This window comes from Halichoerus grypus, chromosome 7, assembly GCF_964656455.1.
Source record: "Halichoerus grypus chromosome 7, mHalGry1.hap1.1, whole genome shotgun sequence".
Lineage (NCBI taxonomy): Eukaryota > Metazoa > Chordata > Mammalia > Carnivora > Phocidae > Halichoerus > Halichoerus grypus.
In genome coordinates, this window is record NC_135718.1 from 98338008 (window position 1) to 98363026 (window position 25019).

General features: G+C 48.5%; 1 protein-coding gene across 6 annotated transcripts in view; it reads right to left on the bottom strand.

Annotated features, from left to right (window-relative positions):
• GPR161 (G protein-coupled receptor 161) overlaps nt 1-24728 on the bottom strand; it is a 47725-nt gene extending 22997 nt beyond the window's left edge. For 2 of the 6 annotated variants that reach the window (XM_036076777.2, XM_036076775.2), the window contains exons 1-2: nt 24626-24715; nt 22190-22314 (exon numbers count right to left, since the gene is read on the bottom strand). Coding sequence is in view for 5 of the 6 variants with exons in the window: in XM_036076775.2 (XP_035932668.1) it covers nt 22190-22205 (16 nt within the window). In the remaining variant the exon portion in view is untranslated. Of the gene's footprint in view, nt 1-22189; nt 22315-23484; nt 23812-24002; nt 24145-24384; nt 24568-24609 lie in introns of those variants that run through there. The other 4 variants (XM_036076772.2, XM_036076771.2, XM_036076774.2 and 1 more) reach the window with 4 other exon arrangements.
• Nucleotides 24729-25019: the final 291 nt, after the last annotated feature.

The following is a 25019-nucleotide window of genomic DNA, read 5'->3' on the forward strand; positions in this document are numbered from 1 at the left end:
CTGGGGAAAGCGGCTCTGATCTCACAAAGACACTATGAAGAAAAATCTTTTCCAAGGGCCCTAACGGCAAAGAAAGCACAGAGCTGAGGCAGGCATCTTGGGATCTTTAGAGGTGCTCAGCCAGCGTGGTGAACATGGCAAACAATGGTCAATCCTCAGGCTACTGAATTAGCAAACCTTCAAGTCACTTCATCCTGGCTTCTTGTTATGTGAAATACATTTCTTAAAATGATTTTTAGATCTATTTTCAGTTAAGTTTCTGTTACTTGAGTCCAAAGCATCCAACTTGCATTAGGCTGGACCTACACTGTCCACATCAAAGTTGACACAGTTCTTAAAGGGAGGACTGAACATTTTCTAGAATTAAAGAAACACATGAGTCCTCAGAATGAAAGGGCACATCGAGTTCTAAGAGTAAATCAGAAAAAGTCTGGGACACCTGGGTGGCTCAGCTGGTTAAGCAGCTGCCTTCGGCCCAGGTCACGATCCCAGGGTCCTGGGATCGAGTCCAGCATCCGGCTCCTTGCTCAGCAGGGAGTCTGCTTCTCCCTCTGCCTCTGCCGCTCCCCCTGCTTATGCTCTCTCTCTCTCACTCTCTGACAAATAAAATCTTTAAAAATAAAAAATAAAATAAGTCTGCATCAAGGCACATCACAGTGAAAAATGACAAACATCAAGACACAGAGAAACTAGTAAATGCAAGTTTTCTGATAAAGAAGTAAAAATTAGACAAACAGCAGACTCTTCTTTTGAAGAAAACAGAAAATAAAGCCCAGAAAACCACGGAATGATCTCCTCAAAGTGCTGAGGAAAAGAACTCTTGCCCTAACATTCTAGAACATCATTCAAGAGAAGGCACAATATACTTCTATGGCAAACAAAACCTGAATGTTCACTAACTGTAAACTGACTGAAAGATCCACTTAAAGACTCAGTCCATCAAAGAACCCAAAATCCCAAATATAAGTGGGGTGCAATAATCAACTGTTAGAAAAGAAACTGGCAAATATATGGATAAATCTAAATAACCACTGCATAAAAATGAAATTGAAATTTAAAAAGTTAAACATCAACCATAAATTTTATAAAAAGAGCAAATTTGGGAGCCTCCAACAGGGTGAAATTAAAGTACTAAGCCAAGTGGAAGCTCCTAAAGGTCCGGTGAGAGTAGGAAGCGTCCAGGTTAGTATGTACTCAGGGCGGGGACTTCGGTTAGGACTGCTTCCCCAGCAGCTGGACAAGCCTGCACACAGTAGGTACACTCAGTAATTATCTGTAGATGAATGATGAGCTTTAGAAATTCTATCATTGTTAAATAGGAGTGTTAACAATGTAAAAGAAGAAGAAGAAGAAAAATAGGATGCAAAACTTCCAATCCAAAAGAAAGGGAAAGGGGCGCCCGGGTGGCTCAGTTGGTTAAGCATCTGCCTTCAGCTGAGGCCAGGATCTCGGGGTCCTGGGATCGAGCCCCGCCTTGGGCTCCCTGCTCCGCGGGGAGCCTGCTTCTCCCTCTCCCCCTGCTCATGCTCTCTCTTGCTAGCGCTCTCTCTCAAATAATCTTTAAAAACAACAACAACAACAACAACAACAACAAACAAAAGACAGGGAAAAAAATTAAGAAAGCACGACTGGTGCGTGCTACTCTCCAGTGGCCCTACAGCAGGCAGGCTTGTGAGCTGGAGGACCGAGAACCCAGGGCTGCCTGCCGAGCCGCAGGTCCTCTGGTCCAACCTTTCCCAGGAGGCAGAGGGGGGTGTGGGGGCCAAAGAGCCGCCCAACCAGGGAAATCCAAAATCCCGGCCTCTGCCAGGAGGCCTACAGCGGGGAGGCACAAGCCCCAGCAAATCTCCCAGGGGTGTACCTTTAAAGAACAAGAGAGAGGGCTCGGATCGCCCCAGCCAGTGAAGGCGTCCTGGCAGGCAGCCGGCTTCCCCAGGCCCGACAAGCCCGGACCCATTGCATGGGAGCAAATTCACGTGTGACTCACATCACCACCTGCGGGCCAGGTCTGCCTCCAGACACAAAGGTGGTTCAGAACTCCCACACTCACTGCGTCCTGCCTTGTGCTGCAACTCTGAGAAACAATGCAAGTATCCCCTGGCTGAGGTGGGTTTTTAAAAAAAAAAATTTATCTATTTACTTGTGAGAGAGAGAGAGAGAAGAGAGAGAATGCACAGGGGGATGGGGGGGCAGAGGGAGAGAAAGAATCTCCAGCAGACTCCCCGCTGAGTGTGGAGCCCAATGCAGGGCTCGATCTCACAACCCTGAGATCATGACCTGAGCCAAAACCAAGAGTCAGATGCTTAACCAACTGAGCCACCCCGGCGCCCTGTCTGAGGTTTTAATAAATGTATCAGCAGTTATTCCTGACAGGTCACTGGGGAAGGCTGTACGTTCCCCCCTCCTCCTCCTTCCGTGGCTCGGTGTAGCACAGACGCACGTCTTTCGGAGCTGCCTGGGCCCTCCTGGCCATTCCCAGAGACCGCGGACAGTCTGCTGGGTTAGCCTGCTGGCAACGGCTTCAAGTCATTCAAAGCCAAATCGTGATACTCAAGTAAGGGATCAGTATCATTCTGGGTTAAAAAGCAAGGCAACGTTCTAGAATATTGAGACAGGTATCTACTGTGTTTTATAAACCCATCTGCGTGGTAATTTCCAAGAAGTAATTCTAGAAGTAATCTTGATCTGCAAAAACAGAATTACTACAATGTAAGGGTAGATTACCTCTCTTGTTTAATTGTGCAAATTTGGATATTTATGGTCTCACCTCCTCTTTCTACCTAGAACTCTGATTTTCCTCAAGGGCAGACTAGCTACCACAGGCTGGTAGGCCGAGGGAATACGGGCCTGGAGGCGCAGCAGCGGGCTGTCTTTGGCACTGAGGAGAGCACTCAGTGGCAAAGCTGAGGGAGTGATGGAGAGGGGGACAGAGAGGGGTGAGGGGAGAGAGAATGCAATGAATCCATCCACAAATGCTGGTGGAATAATCTGAGACTGAATCATCTTGTTCTCCTCGGGTACAGGAGCCAATGCGCCTTCACTGAGGCTAACTAAGCTGGGTTTCTGTCACTTGCAACTTGAAGAATCCCAACTAATACCCAGAGACACATGGTCTGCATACAAAATGTCAAGACCCCACTTTTTTGGACGTTAGTACCGGACACCTTCCCTTCTTCAAGGTTAGGCCGACTCCTTAGGCACAGCTCTGCCTTCCTCAGCCTCCTTCTAAAAACTTTACCCTCTTCTTCTTGCTACAGACTCGTGGACTCTGGTACCTTGGACCCCTCATATGGCAGCACAGAGAAGCTTTTCACCCCCAGAGTTCGGTCTCTTTGGGATCAGGAGATCCGTGTCCCGGTCCACAAGCCACTACAAAGAAAAGGAGCCCCCCCCATGCCCCTGAGAAGTGAGGCCATCAAAGGGTCTCCCCGAGAGCCTACAGACAGCAGGCCCGGGCTCAGATGGCCACTGGAGGCCGTGTTGGTCAGAAGGAAGCAGTTCTCCAGGCAGCTCTCTAACCAGGGGCCGCTGGACATGCCAGGACACACCTGTCCTCTCCTGAAGTCTTCTCTAGAAAAACAGATTCTTTGGGCATAAGGTTCTCTTCTGACATTCTTAAATATACCTAAGGGGGGTGGTTCACTTTCTTCTCTGCGGCACCCACCTTTAGGAGGAGCCTGAGCAGCTGGAAGCTGGGACCACCAGAGGCCCTCTACTAGAGAAATTAAATGCCCATCAAAGCCAGGCAGGCACAGAAGATACTCAAATAAGCCAGGTGAGGTCACAGTAGCCCTGTTCTGGCAATTCTCTCAGGGGCTCTTCATCTCGGCACCCCCAAGCGCTTTATGCACGTCAGTCACCGGCTGGAGGGGCGGGGTGGGGTTCAAAGAAGGTTCTAATAACTACCTTGCTTTGCACTAAGGGAACTGAGATCGACAGTAAGCCCCCACCGCCTCCCACTACAAACCAGACCACACACCTCGTTGAGAGCCAGAGAGAGATCACAAGATCCCTGGGTGTCCTTCCCCATACTCCTGCCATCCTTCTGGGCACTCACGTGATCGTTGTCCCAAAGATGGCAGGTGCAGTAGGCTGGCCTCTGCAACCCCAGAGGGAGGCCCAGCTAGCCAGCCCAGAGTCCGTCCTCACGCGCAGTGCACTCTGCTCTTGCCCCAACAAAGCCACCACAAACCTAGGAATGGCCTAGTTCCAAGCCTCTCACTTCACATGTAGAGCAGGTCTGAGCTCCGGTCTGCTTGGGAAAATGCACCACAGAAGGAAAAAAAGCTGCAGTCGGAACTGCAGACTGCCTTAAGTCCCCGACGAAGTTCTTGGTGGGCCAGTGGCAGAGACCTGGCTTTGGTCCTCTCTGCACGGACATTATCCACCTGAGTACCTCACTGCCCTTCACAACATCCTTTGGTAGAGATTAGAAGGCTGGAGCCGGGGGCTCTACATGGACTGTGACCCTGTCCACAGGGGTCAACCGTGAGTCTGCCTGATGCCTTCCCCAAACCAAGCCCTTGCTCCTCAGCATAGACACTTCCCAAGGCTTGGTCCTTGATCCATCCCTTTCTCCCTACACTCTTAAGAATCTCATCCATTTCCAGAGTGTTACTTAATTATTTTTAACTAATAATAAACAGTATTTGCAAAACACCGTGCAACATACAATGTGTCCTGACATGCATCATCTCATTAGATCATCTGGGTAACTTTGAGAGGTAGGAATTAGGCTTCTCCCCATTTCAGAGAGGCAGCCTAACATACAGTTAAGAGCATGAACTCTGGAACGAGAGAGCCTGGGTTCAAATCCCAGCTCCACTACTTACTGGCTCTGTGACCTTGACCTGCTCCCTAAACTCTCTGGGCATGAGCTTTCCCTTCTGTAAGGTGGGGACAATACTCTTGCGCAGGGTTGGTGGGAGAAGTCAATGAGTTAACATTTGTACAGTGCTTTAGAATAGTGTTTGGAACCACATAAGTGTTTGTTAAATAAGTAAAATGGGGAAACTGAGGCTCAGAAAGGTTAAGTGCCTAGTTTTCGAGAACAGGTAGGAGCAGCTATATACAACTTGGCCCGATGGCCGTGAGGCTACCATCTGTCTTCAACCCATCCATTCACCACAGAAGATGCAACATGGTGTGAACTCACCTACACACCCGATTTCTCACCCACCAACCCCATCATGGGCCCTCTGCTCCAGCCAACTGTGCTATGTGCTTCCATTCCAAATTCAACCCATCCTCCTCTCAGGATGGCTAAAGATTTATAGAGTCTAAAATATGTTACTGATCTATTGGTCTAATGACTTTATTGAAAGAGGGAAAGAAACAAACAAATAAATGGGGGAGCAGGGAGACTGAAGCCTAAGAAACGAACAAAAAATATACCAAGTCACGACCCAGAATCTGGCAATGATTTCTTGGACAGGACACCAAGGGCACAGGCAAAAAAAAGAAAAAAACAGACAAACTGGACTTCGTGAAGATTTTAAGAATCCATACATCCAAAGGTACTATCCACAGAATATAAAGGCAACCCACAGAATGGGAGAAAATGTTTGCCGATCACATATCTGATTAGGGATTACTATTTAGACTATATTAAGAACTCCTAAAATTCAAGACTAACCTAAAAAAAAACCTGTGTCCAAAAAAGAGATGTAAATGGCCAACAGGTACATGAAAAGATGCTTAACATCACTGAGCATTAAGAAAAGCAAATAAAACTACAAAGAGATATCATCTCATACTCATTAGAATGGCTGCTATAAGAAAACAAAACAAAACAAAACAAAACAGAAAACAACCAGCGTTGGTGTGGATGTGCAGAAATAGAGCCCTTCTGCACTGTTGGTGGGAATGTACTGACAAAGCCGCTGTAGAAAACAGCATGAAGGTTTCTCAAAAAATTAAATATTGAATTACCATACAATCCAGCAGTTCCACTTCTGGTTATAAACCCAAAATAATGAAAAGCAGGGTCTTGAAGAAATACTTGTACACCCATGTTCCCAGCAGCATTATTCACACTAGCGAAAACGTGGAAGCAACCCACGTGTCCACTGAGTGACGAATGGATACGCAAAATACGGTACACCCACACGATGGAGTACTGGAGGCTGTGACGTAGGCTCCAACATGGATGAACCTGGGCGACACTATGCGGGGTGGAATAAGTCAGTCACAGAATGACAAATACTGGATGATTCCACTTACATGAGGAGCTCAGAGTAGTCAAAATTCTAGAGATAGAATGAAGAACGGTGGACGCTAGGAGCTGAGGGTAGGAGGGAGGGGGGGTTGGTTAATGGGTTCAGTTTTACCAGATGAGGAGAGTTCTGGAGATGGATGACGGGAATGGTTGCACAATGTGAATGGAGTCGATACCACTGATTTCTGCACTTAACCACAGCTAAGATGGCAAGTTTCATGTTAAATTAAAAAAAAAAAAAAGTTGAAAAAAGTATTTATGAGGGTTCCTTCTCTTGAACGCCTCTCCCCACAGGGTTTGGAGAGTCACCAAGTGAAGGCAGTAGCTATCTTCCCCACGGGCGGCATCTGGAGTAACCCCCACCCCCACCCCCACACACCCCCACACACCCCCGCCGGCACCAGCGGACGGAGCGGCCTGGATGAGTCCTCACCAGCTCCTCGTCCAGCACGAGCTCCCAGGCTGAGCACACGACATGAAACCATGCGTAGTGCGGCACCCTCCCCGGAGGCCACGGTCAAACAAAACTCAGCTCTCTGTTCCTCAAACCTCTCTGTTGCAGTGTTTGTCGTGCGTGTTGGGAGGATGTGAGGAACAACCCCGTACTAAGCCAGCTGAACTCGGAGCCATGGACTGTCCGCTGAATTTTTCCAAAGGGCCCCTGGCCTCGTCCCAGGCCACCGTCAGCAACAGCGAAGGCCGCCAGCATCCCCCTGGTGCTTCCCGGTCCACGCGGACGGGGCCCGGCCATTTCAGCCCCCGGAAAGTCCACAGACCACCAGCTGCAGTCATGAGCGAGACAGCTCTCCAGGGGAGAGTCCTAAGTCCCCAGGGAAAAGCGCTTTAGGAAAAGGCAGGGCAAGCAGCGTGGGCTGACCGCAGCTCTCCAGGGGAGCGTTAGCACCCTGAAGGTCCAGCCAGACCAGACTAGAGGGCGTACTCTTCCAGCTGCGCACAAGGCAGTGATCTCCCCTTTGCCAGGCCACTGGACGCCCCAGCCTGGACCACGTGACCGCCCTGGGTGGAAGAAGAGCAGGAACACCAGCTCTTCCAGGGCAGGCGTGGAAAAGCCCCCACCACGCAGGCCCGCGGCCATCCTGCCTGGAACTGGGATCCCAGCACACAAGGCTGGGTCAGACCAGGTCAGAACGGCCCCAGGCTGTTCCAAAGTCCCTGCCGCTGCTGCCAGACATGGGGGTGGCGGACCAAGGGTCCGGTCAGGATCCCCTGCTCGGGCAGACAGAAAGAAGCCAATGCCACTCCCCAGAGCTCCCGACTCATACGTCCAAGTGGCTACTCGACATCTCCAGTCGGATGTCACAAGCATGGCAAGCCTGGCATGTCCACAACCAGACGTCAACTCTCTCAGACCTGCCCTTTCCACATTCTTCTTCATCTCACGTTATGGTTCCCCCATCCTCCCAGTGGCTCAGACCCTAAACTCGGGAGTCATTCCTGACTCCTCATTTTGTCTCACAGCTCCTCTCTGGTTCATCAGCAAATCTATGGGCTCTAATTTTGACAAGTTTCTAGAATGCAACTATGTTTAACTATCTCTGCTACCATCACTCTGGTCCAGGCTACGTTGTATCTTCTCTAGATTATTAAAATACCTTCCTCACTAGCTTACCTGCATCTTCCACTGCCCCCATCCTCAATGCAGCAACCACAATGAGCCGGTTCAAACAGAGGTCCAAACAAATGAACAAGTCACTGCTTTATTCATAACCCCAAAAGGATTCCCGTATCACTCAGAATAAACCCTGCAGTTTCCCACATGATCTAGCTCTCCATTACTGCTCCAACCTCATAATAAAAATTGCTTTTTACACCCACTCCAACCACACTGGCTTCCTCACTATTTCACAGATACATCAAGCATGCACCCACCTCAGGGCCTTTGCACTTGCTGTTTCCTATGCCTGGAATGCCCTTACCTCAGATATCTTTGGAGGCTGCTCTCCCACTTCCTTTAGGTTTTAACTTAAACCACCTTTTTGGCAAGGCCCTCCCAGCCCACACCACCTTTTATACCCCTCTCCAACACTTCGTGGCTCCACTCCCTTCCTTACTTTTTCTTAGTGCAGATGCACGTACTTATTTATCTTATTAATGCCCTTCTCTCCCGCAAGACTGTATGCTTCATGAGTGCAAGGAATTCTGCTCTGCAAATTTCTTTACCAGCACCTAGAACAGCGACTGACAAATAACAGGTACCCAACAGATGTGATAAATGATTGAATACATGAATGAACCATGGGACCCTGGGCATCCTGGTACACTAGGTGGTTTTTGCTCTGCAAACGTAGCAGATGCTCTTCACCATCCAGTCATTATCCCTTTCCCCTCTCAACAGAACTCTGGCTTGACATGGGGCACTAAATATGCCTACAAAAAACAGACTCACTGTACAGAGCTTGGGCGGCCGTCAGACCCAGTTCCAGTCAACAGAAGTCTACAACGTGACGAAGGCTATTCGTTTCCTGATAAATGGGGACACACTCAGCTATGGCTTCTGCCCTTTTTCCTTTCCCCTCTCTCCTGGCTGGAACTCAAACCCAAGCTTCCAAATGAGGCAGCCACCTTTTGACCAGGTAGCTGGGAGTCCCATGCAATCCGAGCAGGAAGACTAAAGCCCAAACCACATGTCGAACTGTGAAGCCACTGTGCTCAGCCATGCTAGTCAACCCCTTTCTGGTTAAGTCCTCATCGTACAGTTTCCCTTCCATGCTAGCCAGCCCCAGTTTCCCTTCCATGCTATGTAGAGCAATGTTAACCTGATACACAGGGCGAAGGTGGGAGGAGAGACGCAGAGGAAGGCGAACCGTGCTGTGGGGTCTTCGTTCATCTATGCATCCTCCTCTCCCATCTACCCAGGCCCCTGCCCCTCGGCCCCACAGTGAGCCTAACTCGCTCGCCCTTTCCCATGATAACTACAGAATCAAAGACTAATCGTTAGGAAGAGAGGGCTTCCAGTAAGGACTTCTCTTCCAAAAATGCACTAAAACCTGGGCTAATCCTTGGAAATGCCTCATTCTGGATAGCTGACTTTTATGAATTGGTGGGAGTTTTCCACCTTAAAATATCAAAACTCTTTATTTTAAGCCTTTAAGCAAAATTATGAAAATCTATCATACATTTCTCTACATTTTAAAACAAACCATACAAAACAATGATTTTTCACGATTCAAGGTCATTAAGTACCAAGATAAATGGAATTCTGACTTGGGAAAGACCTTAGAGATGAATTCTAAGGCACCTGCTTTCTTCTGAAAGCTCAGGGAAGACGGCTGTGCTCGTCAGAGTCACTGGGAGAGCGGATTTCCACCGCAGGGCTGCAAACAGGGATTCCCTCCAGTTGGATCAGGGCGACGGTATATCCTTTCACACCGAATGTGCCTTTATTTCCTTCTTATACTTTCTCTGCCATTTTTGACAACTTTCAGCTTCCCCTTTTCCCTATACAAAGTACACTTATCTATAGTTTTCCTCGTGGAACTTGTTAAAGGTCTTTTTTTTTTTATTTTATTATGTTATGTTAGTCACCATACAATAAATACATCACTAGTTTTTGATGTAGTGACCCACAATTCATTGTTTTCGTATAATACCCAGTGCTCCATGCAGTACGTGCCCTCCTTAATACTCATCACCGGGCTAACCCTTCCCCCCATCCCCTCCCCTCTAAAACCCTCAGTTGGCTTCTGAGTCCATAGTCTTTCATGGTTCGTCTCTCCCTCCGACTTCCCCCCCTTCATTTTTCCCTTCCTTCTCCTAATGTCCTCCATGCTATTCCTTATGTTCCACAAATAAGTGAAACCATATGATAATTGACTTTCTCTGCTTGACTTATTTCACTTAGCATAATCTCCTCCAGTCCCATCCATGTTGATGTAAAAGTTGGGTATTCATCCTTTCTGATGTCTGAGTCATATTCCATTGTATATATGGACCACATCTTCTTTATCCATTCATCTGTTGAAGGGCATCTCGGCTCCTTCCACAGTTTGGCTATTGTGGACATTGCTGCTATGAACATTGGGGTGCATATGGCCTTCTTTTCACTACATCTGTGTCTTTGGGGTAAATACCCAGGAGTGCAATTGCTGGGTCATAGGGTAGCTCTATGTAAAGGAAAGGAGCACATCAGTGCAAAGATCTCCAAGTACGGCCTCGGTCATATAAAGGTCATTTCCTCCTGTGCCTTTGGGGAGGGTTGATTTTCGACCTCTCAACACTCTGCCATGCAAGTGACATAGGAACTGTTGCATATTCTGGAAAAACAGGGACCCCTGAAACACCTCTGAGCTCAGCATCTGATTTTAGTATTTTTTAAGAAGTAAGAGGGAGGGGCGCCTGGGTGGCTCAGTCGTTAAGCGTCTGCCTTCGGCTCGGGTCATGATCCCAGGGTCCTGGGATCAAGCCCCGCATCGGGCTCCCTGCTCGGTGGGAAGCCTGCTTCTCCCTCTCCCACTCCCCCTGCTTGTGTTCCCTCTCTCGCTGTGTCTCTCTCTGTCAAATAAATAAAATCTTTAAAAAAAGAAAAAAAAGTAAGAGGGAAACTGCTGAATTTAAAAGCAAAATCGTTGAGCCCCACTAGATTTTATACCACCAGGAAACTGGCTATGTAAGTGCAGACAAGTATATACTGAAGGTCTAACATTACAATTTCCCAAAAGGCCAAGCCTAGAAAATGCAAACTTCTCGAAGAGACTACAAGCACATTTGCAGACGATATCTGTGCAGGCCTGCGTAAGAAGGCAGAGAGTGCTACTAGTTCTTGGCTACCTTGATTTCCTCTATAAGCTATCCTATCACACATCCTCAAAGTCACGCATTCCCAAACTGTGGGTGGCAGTTCACTGTCTGTAGACCAAACAAATAACATCTTGCACACATGGAAACTACTATTCTTCAAGAGTCTATAGATGCTGTTGTGGTCAATAAAACTAAAATTCACTTTTCACGTGGTTATTGATTCAAAGCAGCTTTTTGTAATTAAGCATTTTCTCCAGCTGAAGTGATATTAAAAGGGGAGATGCAGCCTGAGGAAAGCCTGGAGATCACTACCAGAAGCCATGCTAGCTTGCCCTCCTTGTTGCCACTTATGTAAATAACATCTACCTCAAGGTCCACCTTAACAGCAAAATGCTGAAGAAAACTTTCTGGAACATTCCACCCTCACAGTGACCTTTACTACCTCTTACTAGCTACAGTTTTCCCTTTACATTTTAGTTATTCTGTCAGACACGCATGTGTTAGCACAAGTTTTTATTTTAGGTGAGGATACTTACTCCTCCAGAAAACTTAGTAATTCTTCCTCAGTTTCCCCTTTGAATTCCCAACAGCACTTTGCATGTGGGAGAAACTATTTTATATGCCCCCTACTCTTTAATATCTATGTCAATCTGATACTCAATATAAAAAACAGTTTTTGGAATCTTGACCGAACCTAGGTTTGAATTTCATATGACCTGTGCGTGTCTCCTAACATCTCTGAGCTTCAAATTCTCCATGAGGAAAGAGAGAGTGAAATTAACCTCCTTTATGTGATTGTCAAGAGGAATTTATGACCTAGCCATAGAAGCCAGGCAATAAAAAGAAATAAAAGCCAGCCAAATTGCAAAGGAAAAAGTAAAACTGGGGGCGCCTGAGTGGCTCAGTCAATTAAGCATCTGCCTTCGGCTCAGGTCATGATCCCAGGGTCCTGGGATCGAGCCCTTCATTGGGCTCCCTGCTCAGTGGGGAGTCTGCTTCTCCCTCTGCCTGCCACTCCCCCCGCTTGTGTGCACTCTCTCTCTCTCCCTCTCTGTCAAATCAAAAAAAAAAAAATCTTAAATGAACTAATGAATGAATTCAGTAAAGTCTCAGTATACAAAATTAATATACAGAAATCAGTTGCATTTCCATTTCTATACACTAATAAGAGCTATCAAAAAGAGAAATTAGGGCGCCTGGGTGGCTCAGTTGGTTAAGCGACTGCCTTCGGCTCAGGTCATGATCCTGGAGTCCCTGGATCGAGTCCCGCATCGGGCTCCCTGCTCGGCAGGGGGTCTGCTTCTCCCTCTGACCCTCCCCCCTCTCATGTGCTTGCTCTCTTTCATTCTCTCTCTCTCAAATAAATAAAAAAAATCTTTAAAAAAAAAAAGAGAAATTAAGGGGAGCCAGGGTAGCTCAGTCAGTTAGGTGTTCAACTCTTTTTTTTTTTTTTTTTTTAAAGATTTTGTTTATTTATTTGAGAGAGAGAGCATGAGAAGGGGGAGGGTCAGAGGGAGAAGCAGACTCCCCGCCGAGCAGGGAGCCCGATGCGGGACTCGATCCCGGGACTCCAGGATCATGACCTGAGCCGAAGGCAGTGGCCTAACCAACTGAGCCACCCAGGCGCCCCTGGTGTTCAACTCTTGATTTCCGCTCAGGTCATGGTCTCAGGGTCGTGAGATCGAGCCCCATACTGGGCTCCACACTGGGTGTGTAGCCTGCTTTGGATTCTCTCTCTCCTTCTTCCTCTGCCCCTCCTCCCCACCCGACTTTCGCACTCTCTCTCTCTAAAAAAAAAAGAGATTAAGAAAATAATCCCATTTATAATTGCATCAAAAATAATAAGATACCTAGTAATAAATTTAACCAAGGAGGTGAAAGACCTGTACTCTGAAGACTATAAAACACTGACGAAAGAAACATCTTCAGATGACACAAATAAATGTAGAGATGTACCATGCTCGTGGACTGGAAAAATTAATATTGTTAAAATGTCCCTACCACCCAAAGCAATCTACAGATTCAATGCAATCCCCAACAAAATACTACCAAAATTTTTTTTCATTTTTCACAGAACTAGAAAAAAGAATCCTACAATTTGTATGGGACCACAAAAGACCCCAAACAGCCAAAGAAATCTTGAGAAAGAAGAAAGCTGAAAGCATCAATCTCCCTGATTTCAAACTATACCACAAAGTACAATAATCAAAACAGTATGGACTGGTATGAAAACAAACACATAGATCAGTGGAACAGAATAGAGAGCCCAGGGGAGCCTGGGTGGCTCAGTCAGTTAAGCATCCAACTCTTGATTTCAGCTCATGACTTCAGGGTCATGAGATCAAGCCCCAAGCTGAGCTCCATGCTCAGCGTGGAGCCTGCTTAAGATTCTCTCTCTCCCTCTCCCTCTGCCCCTCCCCCCACTCTTGCTTTCTAAAAAAAAAGAATAGAAAGCCCAGAAATAAACCTTCACATATATGGTCAATTAATCTATCACAGAGGAGACAAGAACATACAATGGAGAAAAAAGCAGTCTCTTCAATAAATGATGCTGGGAAAACTGGACAGCAACATGCAAAAGAATAAACTGGACCACTTTCTGACACTGTACACAAAAATTAACTCAAAATGGATTAAGGATGTAAATCTAAGAACTGAAACCATAAAACTCCTCGAAGAAAACACAGGCACTAAGCTCTTTCACACTGGTCTAAGCAGTATCTTTTTAAACCAGGTGCATCAAGTTAAGTACGTGGGAATACATCAAAAAAGCTTCTGCACAGCAAAGGAGACCATCAACAAAACACAAAAGCAACCTACTGAATGAAAAAAGATATTTGCAAATCATTAAGGGGTTAATATCCAAAATATGTAAACACAACTTAATATCAAAAAAACCAAACAACCTGATTTAAAAATGGGCAAAGGACTTGAATAGACATTTTTCTGAAAACAAAATGCAGATGGCCAATGGGCACATGAAAATATGCTCATCATCACTTACCATCAAAGAAATACAAATCAAAACTGCAGTGAGATATCACCTCACACCTGTCACACTGGCTTGTATCAAAAAAAGAAAGAAAAGAAAAAGAAAGAAAGAACATAGGGACACCTGGGTGGCTCAGATGGTTAAGCATCTGCCTTCAGTTTAGGTCGTGATCTCAGGGTCCTGGGATCAAGTCCTATGTCAGGCTCCTTGCTCAGTGGGGAGTCTGCTTCTCCCTCTCCCTCTGCCTCTCCCCTCTGCTCATGCTCTCTCTCTCTCTCAAATGAATAAATAAAATCTTAAAAAAAAAAAAAGACAAAAATACAAGTGTTGGCTAGGATGTGGAGTAAGAGGAACCTCTGCACACTGTTGGTGGGAATGCAAGTTGGTGCAGCCACCATGGAAAACAGTAGAGGTTTCTCAAAAAATTAAAATAGTATGACTACTACCACACGATCCAGCAATTCTGCTTTGGGGTATTTATCTGAAGAAAATGAAAACACCAATTCAGAGAGAAATATGCACCCCTATGTTCACTGCAGCATTATTTACAATTGACAAGATATGGAAACAACCCAAGTGTCCATCCATAGACGAATGGAAAGAAGATGTGGTATATACACTACGGAATATTCCTCAGCCATACAAAACAATGAAATCTTGCCATTTGAGACAACATGGATGGACCTAGGGGATATTATCTACGTGAAGTAAGTCAGAGAAAGACAACACAAAATTTCACTTACATGTGGAATCTAAAAAACAAAACAGAAACAGACTCACAGACACAGGGCGGGTAGAGCTGTGGGGGTAACTGGTGAAGGGGATGAAGAGGCATAAACTTCTCGTTACGAAGTAAGTCATAGGGATGTGATGTATGGCATAGGGAATACAGTCTGTAATACTGTAATAACTCTGTATGCTGATGGACAGTAAGTAGAGTTATGGTGGGGTCATTTCGTAACAGAAAAAAGGGAATTTACAAGGAAGCGTGTGAAAGCAGGTAGTTGAGTGGTTGTCAGAGGATAAACTCAAAAAATGTTTAAGATATATAAGACATGAAAAGAAAACTCCATTCTTCGTTTCCCCTTCAAATTTTAACAAAAGCCAAAGAGATTTCTTTTTTTTTTTTTTAATTTTATTTATTTGTCAGAGAGAGAGAGAGACACAGAGAGAGAGAGCACGCACAAGCAGGGGGAGAGGCAGGTAGAGGGAGAAGCAGACTCCCCATGAAGCAAGGAGCCCAATGCGGGACTCGATCCCAGGACCCCGGGATCATGACCTGAGCCAAAGGCAGATGCTCGACCTACTGAGCCACCCAGCCGTCCCAAAAGCCAAAGAGATTTCATTCGACGACTTCAGTGGATGACACAGAAGAGAAAGAATGCACAGCAAGGGACCGCAGATGGAAGCATCTGGGACTCCATGAGGGGCCCAGGGCTCCAGGACTTGAACCTCACTGTTTGGTCACCCCAGGAAAGGGCTCCTGCCCAGAAGTGAGCCGCTTCAGTGACCAGCAAGGCGGGCCTCCTGCCCAGTGGGGGTGGCGGGCACTCAGCGGACCGGCTGACGGGGAAATACACCTCCACCCGCGATGAGGTTGATGTTCCATGCACACCACCCCTACCCTGAAAGAGCAAATCTCACCTTTTTTAAGGTAAGCAGTATCAGGATGGCTGGGGAAGGTCTGAAAATGTCCGTGCAGAAGACTTTAGATCACAATCAAACCCAATCACTACCCCAGTCCCCAATATTCTACATCAGTGGTTCTCAAAGGAAGGGAGCTTCTGCCTCCCCTCGCCCACCCCAGGGAGGAGTCTCTGGAAATGCCCAGGGACATTTTTAGTTGTCACATCTCAGGGGACAGCACCGTCATGTAAGGCCAAGGCCACTGCTAAACACCCATGATGCACAGGACAGCCCCGCACAACAAATTATCCAGCCCAAAATGTCAGCAGTGTGGAGGCTGAGAAATCCTGTTATATAGGAGCACTGTAGTTCATTCTACTTTTTACTGTATATACTTAACAAACAGATCGAAGGAAAGTAAAACAACTCCCTCCATAAAACATACACACACACGTGCTCCAAGAAGAAAAGAAGAGATGGAAACTATGCTGGGAATAAGACTAAGACTACTTCTATTACAAGATAAACAATGCTATTATGTTAATTGGTTTCTACCCTAAACTATTTGTTTTATTCATTATCCTCCTAGAGCCCAGCAAATGAATTAAACTCATATTGCTAAAATTGAAAATGTTATTTTTCAATGTTTTAAAGTAATATCACTTCTGAATCCTTTTTTTTCTGATGATCGTATCTGAGAGAGATGCCATCATAGAAAGCCCTGAGGAATAAAGGGTGTCATCCCCTCCCCGCCTTACCACACTGCCACTGGTTCCTGGAGACTCCGGGCTTCCCCCTTCCCATCCCTCACTCGGCTACCCCTAAAAAAGGTTTCCTGAATACCTACTTTGTGCCAAGCCACTGGGACACAGCTCTGAGCGAGGTACCAAAATCTCTCCTCTCCTGGAGCTCACACTCATGGGGGAGGGGACATGGACAGTAAACAAGTAGGCACCAAATATACAAAATAATTCCAGATAGTGGTAGATACCATGAAGAAAGATTCAGCAGGGTGAAAGGAGAAGGAATGGGTGGGTGGGGAGTGTGGGTAGTCAGGAGATCTCTCCCAGGTGACATTTGATCGGAGCAGAAAACAATGCAAAGGAATTTCAGGCCAAGGGAAAAGCCTGTGCAAAGGCCCTGAGGCAGAATGGTGATAACACTGGGGAGAAGTGGAAGAAAGGGGAACAGCAGACCACCTAGAGTCAGGGGCAGATGACTTCACAAAGGGCACCAGGACATGGTGAGGAGTGTGGATAAGAGCCCATGCGTGACAGAGGCCCCTGGAGCAAAATGGTTGACATGTTTTAAAAGGGTCACTCTGCGGCTGGGTCAAGAGCGCACGTAGGGGGAGCGCAGCGGCAGGGACACCAGCTAGGAGGTGGCTGCTGTAGCCCAAGTGGTAGCTGAAAAGCTTGGACCAGGGTTAATGAGGGTTAACGAGGGGGTTTGAAGTGATCAGATTCCTAAATCGCCAACATTTCAGGGCTCTTGAAGCCCCAGGAGCAACTCAGCATAGCTGTGTTATCTTACAGACCATGAAACTGAAGCCCAAAGAGTTAAGTGAGTTACTTAGCCACACACGTAATTACTGGTAGAGCCCAGATATCCTGACTGCCCTCCCTACACCTTGGCCCTTCCTGGTCAGCCCCAGGCCTGGCTGGGATAGGAAGTTGAGCCTCTAGAAGGCAGTCCCAGTCAGGTGTAAAATAAATGACTGTCCTTGCTTCGAGCAAGGATGACCTCCTCACCAAATCCAACGTGCTCTTCCTTGAGCTCCCGGCAGCACCTGATGCCCCTGACCAACTTCATTTTCTTCTGAGACCCCCTCTGCGTGGCCCCCCCGCTGCGGCTCTCCCCTGCCTCTCCCTCCTTCATTCCTTGCCAGTCTTGCTTACCTGGAGCTCTCCTGCTGTCAGCACGGCTGCTCCCCAAGGGGCCCCTGCTGCGCTACTTCTCCCTCTCCCATCTACAGAGGAAACCGTTTCTCTCCTCTACATCCCTTTGCTCTGGGAGCTGTCCCCCAGTTTCCTCTGGAGAGTCACCCTTTCCAGACCTGCAGTCCGTGCACCTTCATGGATAGGACACATGATTCATTCCTCGCCAACCAGCACATTCCAACTCCCTCTGACCCACTCAGTTTATGAGACGGGAGGGCCTGCTGCTGGGGTGGCGGGGGAAAGACGGCTCCCCTCTCCCCCTGGATTTGAACCTGCAGCCTCCCCTAGCCATCTCGAGGGGAGAGCCTGAGACAAGAGCAGCTAAGAAAATGAGTCCCGATAGAATCGTTTGAACCTGGAACCCATGCCTGAAGCCAGACACGCTCCTGAGCTTTTTAGGGATGGGAGCCAGTAACTTTCCTTTCTGTTTCAGCCAATGTGAACTGGATTTTCTACCCCTTGGAAAAGGAAGAGTCCCACTTGATACCTAGCATCTCTCTCTGTGCACTCTCTATACCCACTTGAACAGTGATGACTCCAAAATCTCCATCCTGATCCCGGACAACCCTTTGGAGCTCCAGATTCATATCCGCCCCCCCAGCAGATGTTTTCTCCCACCTATCACACCCGGCACCTCAGCCAGAACATGTGCAAAATGGAATTCATCATCAATGCTTCTACCATCGCAATATGCTAGTCTTCGTGTTTTTCACCACCCTAGAAAAAGCATCACCCCCCGCCCAAATCACTCAAGACAGAAACCCAGGACATCAGAGAGCATTCTTGCCAGGTAATCCTGATGGGGCTAAGACCCCGACTGCCATTATCTGAGTGTGTGACCTTGGGGAGATGAATGAACATATCTGAGCCTTGGATTTTCATATGGACTTGCTTGTTTCTATGAGATGCTGTATGTGAAGCAATCAGTGTTGGTCGGTCGGTTCCATTCCTTATCACAGACATCTAGTGCATCCCTAAATTCTAACTCAAAACTTCATGGTCACTGCCATTACCCTTGCTGGCAGCCTCCCCATCTTTCTCCTCGATGACTACCAGACATTTCTATCTCATCTTCTCACCTTTGGCCTCCCCCACTCCTCCCCAGAGTTGCTGGACGATCGACTCCTAACCAGCCTGGTCATACCCTGCCAGGCTCACCCACCTGCTCATTTGCAAGCCCCTCCACTGTGGCTCTCTAAACACCCAGGGCTGTTCTCCAGTTTTGTGATTTGGCACAGCAATGTCCACTGAGAATGCCCATTCTCCCTCTTCCCCCACCCAGGGGAGAACTCATCCTCAAGACTTGATGAAAAAAGTCCCTCTAAAAATGAAAGAAAATAGAGATCCCACATTGCCTAACAAGGCTCACAGACAAATTCAAACCCTGCCTTCCCTGTTGTCCAAGAGCAGGGAACGTGGAAAAAGGCAGAAGAAAAGAAACAGCAATGTAAAATATTTTTTTAAGATTTTATTTATTTGACAGAGAGAGAGAGAACACAAGAAGGTGGAGTGGCAGGCAGAGGGAGAAGCAGGCTCCCCGTTGAGCAGGGAGCTTGATGCGGGACTCAGTCCCAGGACCCTGGGATCATGACCTGATCCAAAGGCAGATGCTTAACTGACTGAGCCACCCAGGCGCCCCAATAATGTAAAATATTTTTAAATGAAAAAAAGCAAAGAAAGAATGGAGAGGAAAGAGAAAATATAAGAATGGTTAATCTTGAGACAGGAGAGGGCTTCCTAAGCAGGACAGAAAACTTGAGGCCCACAGAAAAGTGATACAGATTCAGCCACGTAAAAAGTCATCACTTCTGCACATCACAGTAAGCAAAGCTGGGGAAGAAAACATAAAAGGCAAGAGATCTGATTTATTAACAAGAAAAGAATTAAATTCCAGAATTTAGAAAGAGCCTCAAGAATTGATGAAATCACAAACAACTCAACAGAAAAACTGGAAAAGGATTTCATGGGACAATTTGGAGGAGTGTAAATTGATTAACTTTTTTTTTTTTTTTTAAGCGTAAACTTGGAAGAACCTAAAATGCATAGTACTTTGATTGGGAATGGTCTCTAAGATGTAGGCTAATTTTTTAAAACTCCATAAGCAGAATAGGGTAGCAGAATGGTATGCTACCATATTTAGAGGGAGAAAACAGAAGACACATTTTATTTGCCTACAGACGCACAGACTATCTCTAGGTGAATACACAAAAACTGGAAAAATTAGTTGCATCCAAAAAGGGAAATAAATAGAGGGCTGAGGTAGGAGGGAGGTGTTACCTTTTACACCCTTTGAATGTTGTGCTTCATATATACTACCCATCCCCAAATACGACCTATTTCCAAACAAGTAAACCTAAGTAAATAAATTCAATCTTTTTTTCTGCACAATCCCAGATCACAATAAACAAAGGGAATTCTCCTTAAATAATTTTTTAAAAGATTTTATTTACTTATTTGAGAGAGAGTAAGAGAGAAAGCACACAAGCAGGGGCAGAGGAAGAGGGAGAAGCAGACTCCCCGCAGAGCAGGAAGCCCGATGTGGGGCTCGATCCCAGGACCCTGGGATCATGACCCGAGCCGAAGGCAGACAGACGCCACCCAGGCGCCCCTGCTTAAATAAATGGGGTTTTTGTGTGTGTGTGTGTGTGTTTTAAGATTTTATTTATTTGAGAGAGAGTGAGCGAGAGAGAGAGAGCACAAGCTGGGGGGAGGGCAGAGAGAGAGGGAGAAGCAGACTCCCCATTGGGCAGGGAGCCCAACCTGGGGCTCAATCCCAGGACCCCAGGATCATGACCTGAGCCGAAGGCAGATGCTCCAATGAATGAGCCACTCAGGCGCCCCTTAAAATAACATACCCTTCGGCTCACCAGCTTCACTGGTAGGAATAAGTTTTATCCAGAAATACTCTCAGAGATGTGTGTTCACTACAGCATTATGTGTAAGTGAGAAAGTTGGAATCAATCTAAGGGCCCATAAATAGGGGATTGTTTAAATGAATTATGGTGAATATATACTATGAAATACTATGCAGCCATTAAAAAGAATGGAGTAGATCTATATTCTTTGTTCTTTTTTGTCTTTTAAAGATTTCACTTATTTGAGAAAGAGAGAGAGGGAACAAGCAGGAGGGAGGGGCAGAGGGAGAGGGAGAAGCAGACTCCCTGCTAAGCAGGGAGCCCGATTCGGGGCTCGATCCCAGGACCCTAAAATCATGACCTGAGCCGAAGGCAGACCTCAACCGGCTGAGCCACCCAGGCGCCTCTTTATTTATTTATTTATTTTTAAGTAATCTCTACACCTAATGTGGGGCTTGAACTCATGATCTTGAGATCAAGAGTCACATGCTCCACCAACTGAGCCAGTCAGGCGCCCCGATGTTTTTGATATTGGAAGACATCCAAGTCCCATTTTTAAGTCAAGAAAGTAAGTCAGAGAGCACACAATAATATATGAGCCCCATTTATGTATTTTTAAAAGCATATTCAATATATTAAGGCTGGTCCTAAAGTTGGAAAGGCAGATAATATTTTTATCATGTTTTATAGTGTAGTATCAATAAACTATGTATTGCATAGTCGCCTGTACTTCCAGACTTGGTTGACATATACTCAGGCGCTGAAGAAGACCTAGAAAATACTATACTTACAGTGGTTCCCTCTCAGGTGAGGAGAGGGAATGAAAGAGAAGTGGAGGGAATTTTATTTTCCTATACATTTTTCTATTTTTAAAAAATCTTTTATAATAATTCATGTTTTTTTAAAAAGTTAGTACATTCTAAGCATGCTTTGCATTATTTATCCCAGGTCACAGGTTTATAAATGGCAGAGGTGGGTGCAGGCTGCCTGACTTCAGACAGTGCTCCTGATGGCAGTGCTCTCTCACCTGCTACTTGAGTAAAAACCAAACCCAAACAAATCTGATGTGCCTCCTCCTGTTTCACCCCAGCTCACATAGAAAACGCCTTCCTTTATGCTCCCAGCTTCCCTGAACAGATCTGCCCTGAATGCCTGCTAGGCGCGTAACTGGCCAAGGGAAAGATACCACCCGGTTGTAAGCATTCTTCTGGTGGAAGACTAGAATCAGATGAGATTAGCACTAGCTGAATGAATGAAGGCCTGAGTCATAAAGTCAACCCTTCCTCCAAACTCCAGGCAGCACCGCTAGCTATCTCCAGTTTTGTTGATGTTTTTTGTTCTCAAAGAAAAACAGCTAGAAGACACCACTCCTCCCTTCCAGTCATGCTTTATTGCATCTCAGAATGACAAGTGCCTCCTAAGGTCTAACCCAGAGGTTGCAAGCTAGCAGTCTGCAGGCAACAATCAGCCTGCACATATAATTTGGTGGCCCTGCCCATTTTGAAAACTGTTTTGAATTAGTTGCCAACTTTAAAAACATGAGATTTTTTTTCCCATAAAAATTTATAGCTCCCCCCCCCCCCCACAAATTCAGGTCAAGCAACAACGTGCTGGAGCACTGTTGTACCTGCACCTGTCTCTTTATAGGGAGGCATGCTCCCAGCCCCCCCTCCCTCCAGTCCCCCCACCAGCAACCCCCCCCACCCCACCCCGCCACCAGCCCTCCTGCCTGCCCTCCTCCTGCACACAAGGCTTCCTGACTGGCCCAGGTAGCAGCAGAGTTTACACCACAGAATTGTACCTCCTTTGGTGGACATTTAGGTCAGTTCCAGTTCAGCCCATTCTGCCTTCCACGGAACCCAAACAAAGAGCTCAGCCCCTCTGACCGCACGGTCCTCCTTCGTCTGATACTCCCACCTCGCAGGGCTGCAACACAAAGAGAATGGTATGAGTACCTGAGGCCTTGGATTTAGTTTCTAAAATGCCAAGCAGGCCTCTTGTTGTGGGGTCCCTAATCTCCCTGCCACGGCGGTAGAGCTTTGGGGCAGGGAGAAGTCCTGAGTTCAAGGACCCGCCTGTGTGAAAAGCATTGCAAGTCCAAAGACCCGAGTTCAATCCTGACTCCTGGGCGGAGTACTTACCTCTCTTGAGTCTGTTTTCCCATCTCTAAAACAGGCTAATTGCACTTCACAGGCTAAGTGAATGGAATTTTTAAAAGTATATATGAAAAGTGCTTATGAACACCTTTCAGGTACAAAGCAAGATAGGTGTGGACTAGAACAAGAAAAGAGGAGCGCTTTGGAAGAAGTGACGGAAATGGGTGACACAAATCCCAGTTAAAGAAAGGAGGACGAAGAGCCCGTGTCTGTGTGACCTGAGGTCCTCCCACCTCCTCTTTCTGCTTGGAGGGCCTGGGAAATGCCTCTCCTCACCTGTCTCCATGGCAGGATGGATCCTAAGGGAAAGCCACTTATTTCCCCATGCAGGAGCTCTCCCCAGCTCATTTCCAGGGCCAGGTCACAGGGAAAGAGGAGGCTGGCCAGCTGGGGAGGAGGCCCGGGGATGTGCGTCCTCCCCAGCCTCCAGCACACTGAGATGGGCTTGCCCGAAGTTACCATTATCCCCATTGGACACATCAAGGCACTAGGGATCTTTCCCTCCAAAACCACACCACCTCCCTACTCCACAGTGAGGAAGATCAAATGACCTGCTCTTGAAAGCACTTTGCAAAAACGGATGAAAGGTAACAACAGCGAACAAAAACAGCCGCAGAGATGTGTTATAAAGTGATGCCAAAGCACGGCCGTGTGGTTACTGGAAAGCAGACCTCTCGGAAGCGCACCAGAGCATCCCGGTCATCCAACAGACATTCTCACCTCACCTGCCTTTGTCAGAAGGCGCCACGGGGTTAAGCTCTGGCTCAGAAGGCTGGCCAAGTCCCCCCAAAGCTCACCGAATCTCCCTCTGGCAGATGTGAGGGGCGGAGGCGCCCACCCCGCCGCGCCAGGGTCGGCCCGGCGACTTCTGGGCGCGCCTGTCGCCCAGGCTCGGGCAGACAGCGCCCTAAGCCCGACTGGGAGGATGAGGCTCACCTACCTGGTCCTCACGGATTCCAGCCGAGGGGCGAGGCCGCTTTGCACCCCCACCCCCACGTCTGTCCCCGAGCGCGGCGTGAGCCCCTTGCCTCGAGGGAGCACGGCCCCGATCAGCCGGGTCCCGGGCATGCACCGATGTCCTCCCTGCCCGGGGGCCTTAGAAAAAGGGGCTGCGGGCGGCGCTGGAGAAATGGGGCGGGCCGGGGGGAAGGGCCTGTCCGAAGCCCCTGGCCGCAGGGGAGGGACGCGCCCCCAAGATCTTCCCACAAAGAGCTCCCGCTCCCCCGCGGCTGGCGGAGCGCGGCCGGGAGCACAGCCCCTACCCGCCGTGGGGCGCGGAGAAAGAAGAGCGCTGTGGGGGCGGGGAGGCGTGGGGGAAGGGGCGCCGAGACCCTCCCCGCCGGCTCCCTCCCCCCACCCCCCGCGCGCGCGCCCGCCCGCCCTGCCCGGAACTCAGCCCCGCTCGGGCCCGGCCCGCGCGCCGCCGCCGCCGCCCCGCGTCCCCCCCGCCCGGCTCACCGCGCCGCCACCGCCGCCGCCGCCGCCGCCGCTCAGGGCCCCGGCCCGGCCGCCTCCCGCCTCGGCCGCCGCCGCTTCCTTCCTCCCGGCCGCGCTCGCGGACTGGAGGTTTCGGGTTTCAGGCCGCCGAGCCCCGCTTCGCCCCTCCCGCCGCCCCGCCGCCAGCACGCGGACCCGGGCGGGCGCAGGCCAAGTAACTTTGCGGCGCTCGCGCCCCTCCTCCCCCGCGCCGCCCCTCCCCGCCCCCCGCGGCCCCCCGCGCCCCGCGCCGCCGCCCCTCCCCGCCCCGGCGCGCCCCTCCCCAGCCCCGCGCCCAGGGCTCCCCGTCTTCCCGGTTCTTCCCACGACCAGCCTCGCCTGCTGCTCTTTGTCTCGCCCTTACCGTGTCGGCTCGCCCCACTCCGCGCCTGTGGCCCGTACTCGGGCCTTCCCTGACCCCCGTCGCTCCGTCCCAGTTCCAGCCGTTGGGACGTCCCCTTTTGCATTTCTCTCTCCTTCGCACTCGTACTTTCGGATTCTCCCCGTGGGCTCCGCACAGCCCCATTCTCCTCCTCCTCCTCCTCCCATCTCGCCCTGTACTCCTCCTGGCCTTGCCTTTCCTGCTCACCTTTCATTCATCTTACCAACGTCTAGGAACATCTGCCTGGTGCCAGACACCGTCCTGCGCCCTGGAAATAGCACAGGGAATCAACCGCGGAGCCAGCCTTTGAGGAACCCACAGCCCTCGAGAGTGGGAGGGTGAACGTAAACAGATCTTTGCAATGCTACTCTACTCTCCCTCCGAACCCAAAGGCCGAGGAGCGATAATTACAACACACAGACCAGGGCGCTGCCAATTCAGAGGACAGAACAGTTCCTTTTCATGTTTTTTCCCCTTCCTCACTCCCCACGTTCTGTACCGGCCCTAGCCTCATGCTGCAGGCTAAAATAAGGGGAAGAAAAGTTGAAGCAAAAGGTGAACTGCAGGAGGGAGGGAGGAAGGAAGAGAAAACAGGGCAGGAGGGTGTCAGGTAAGAA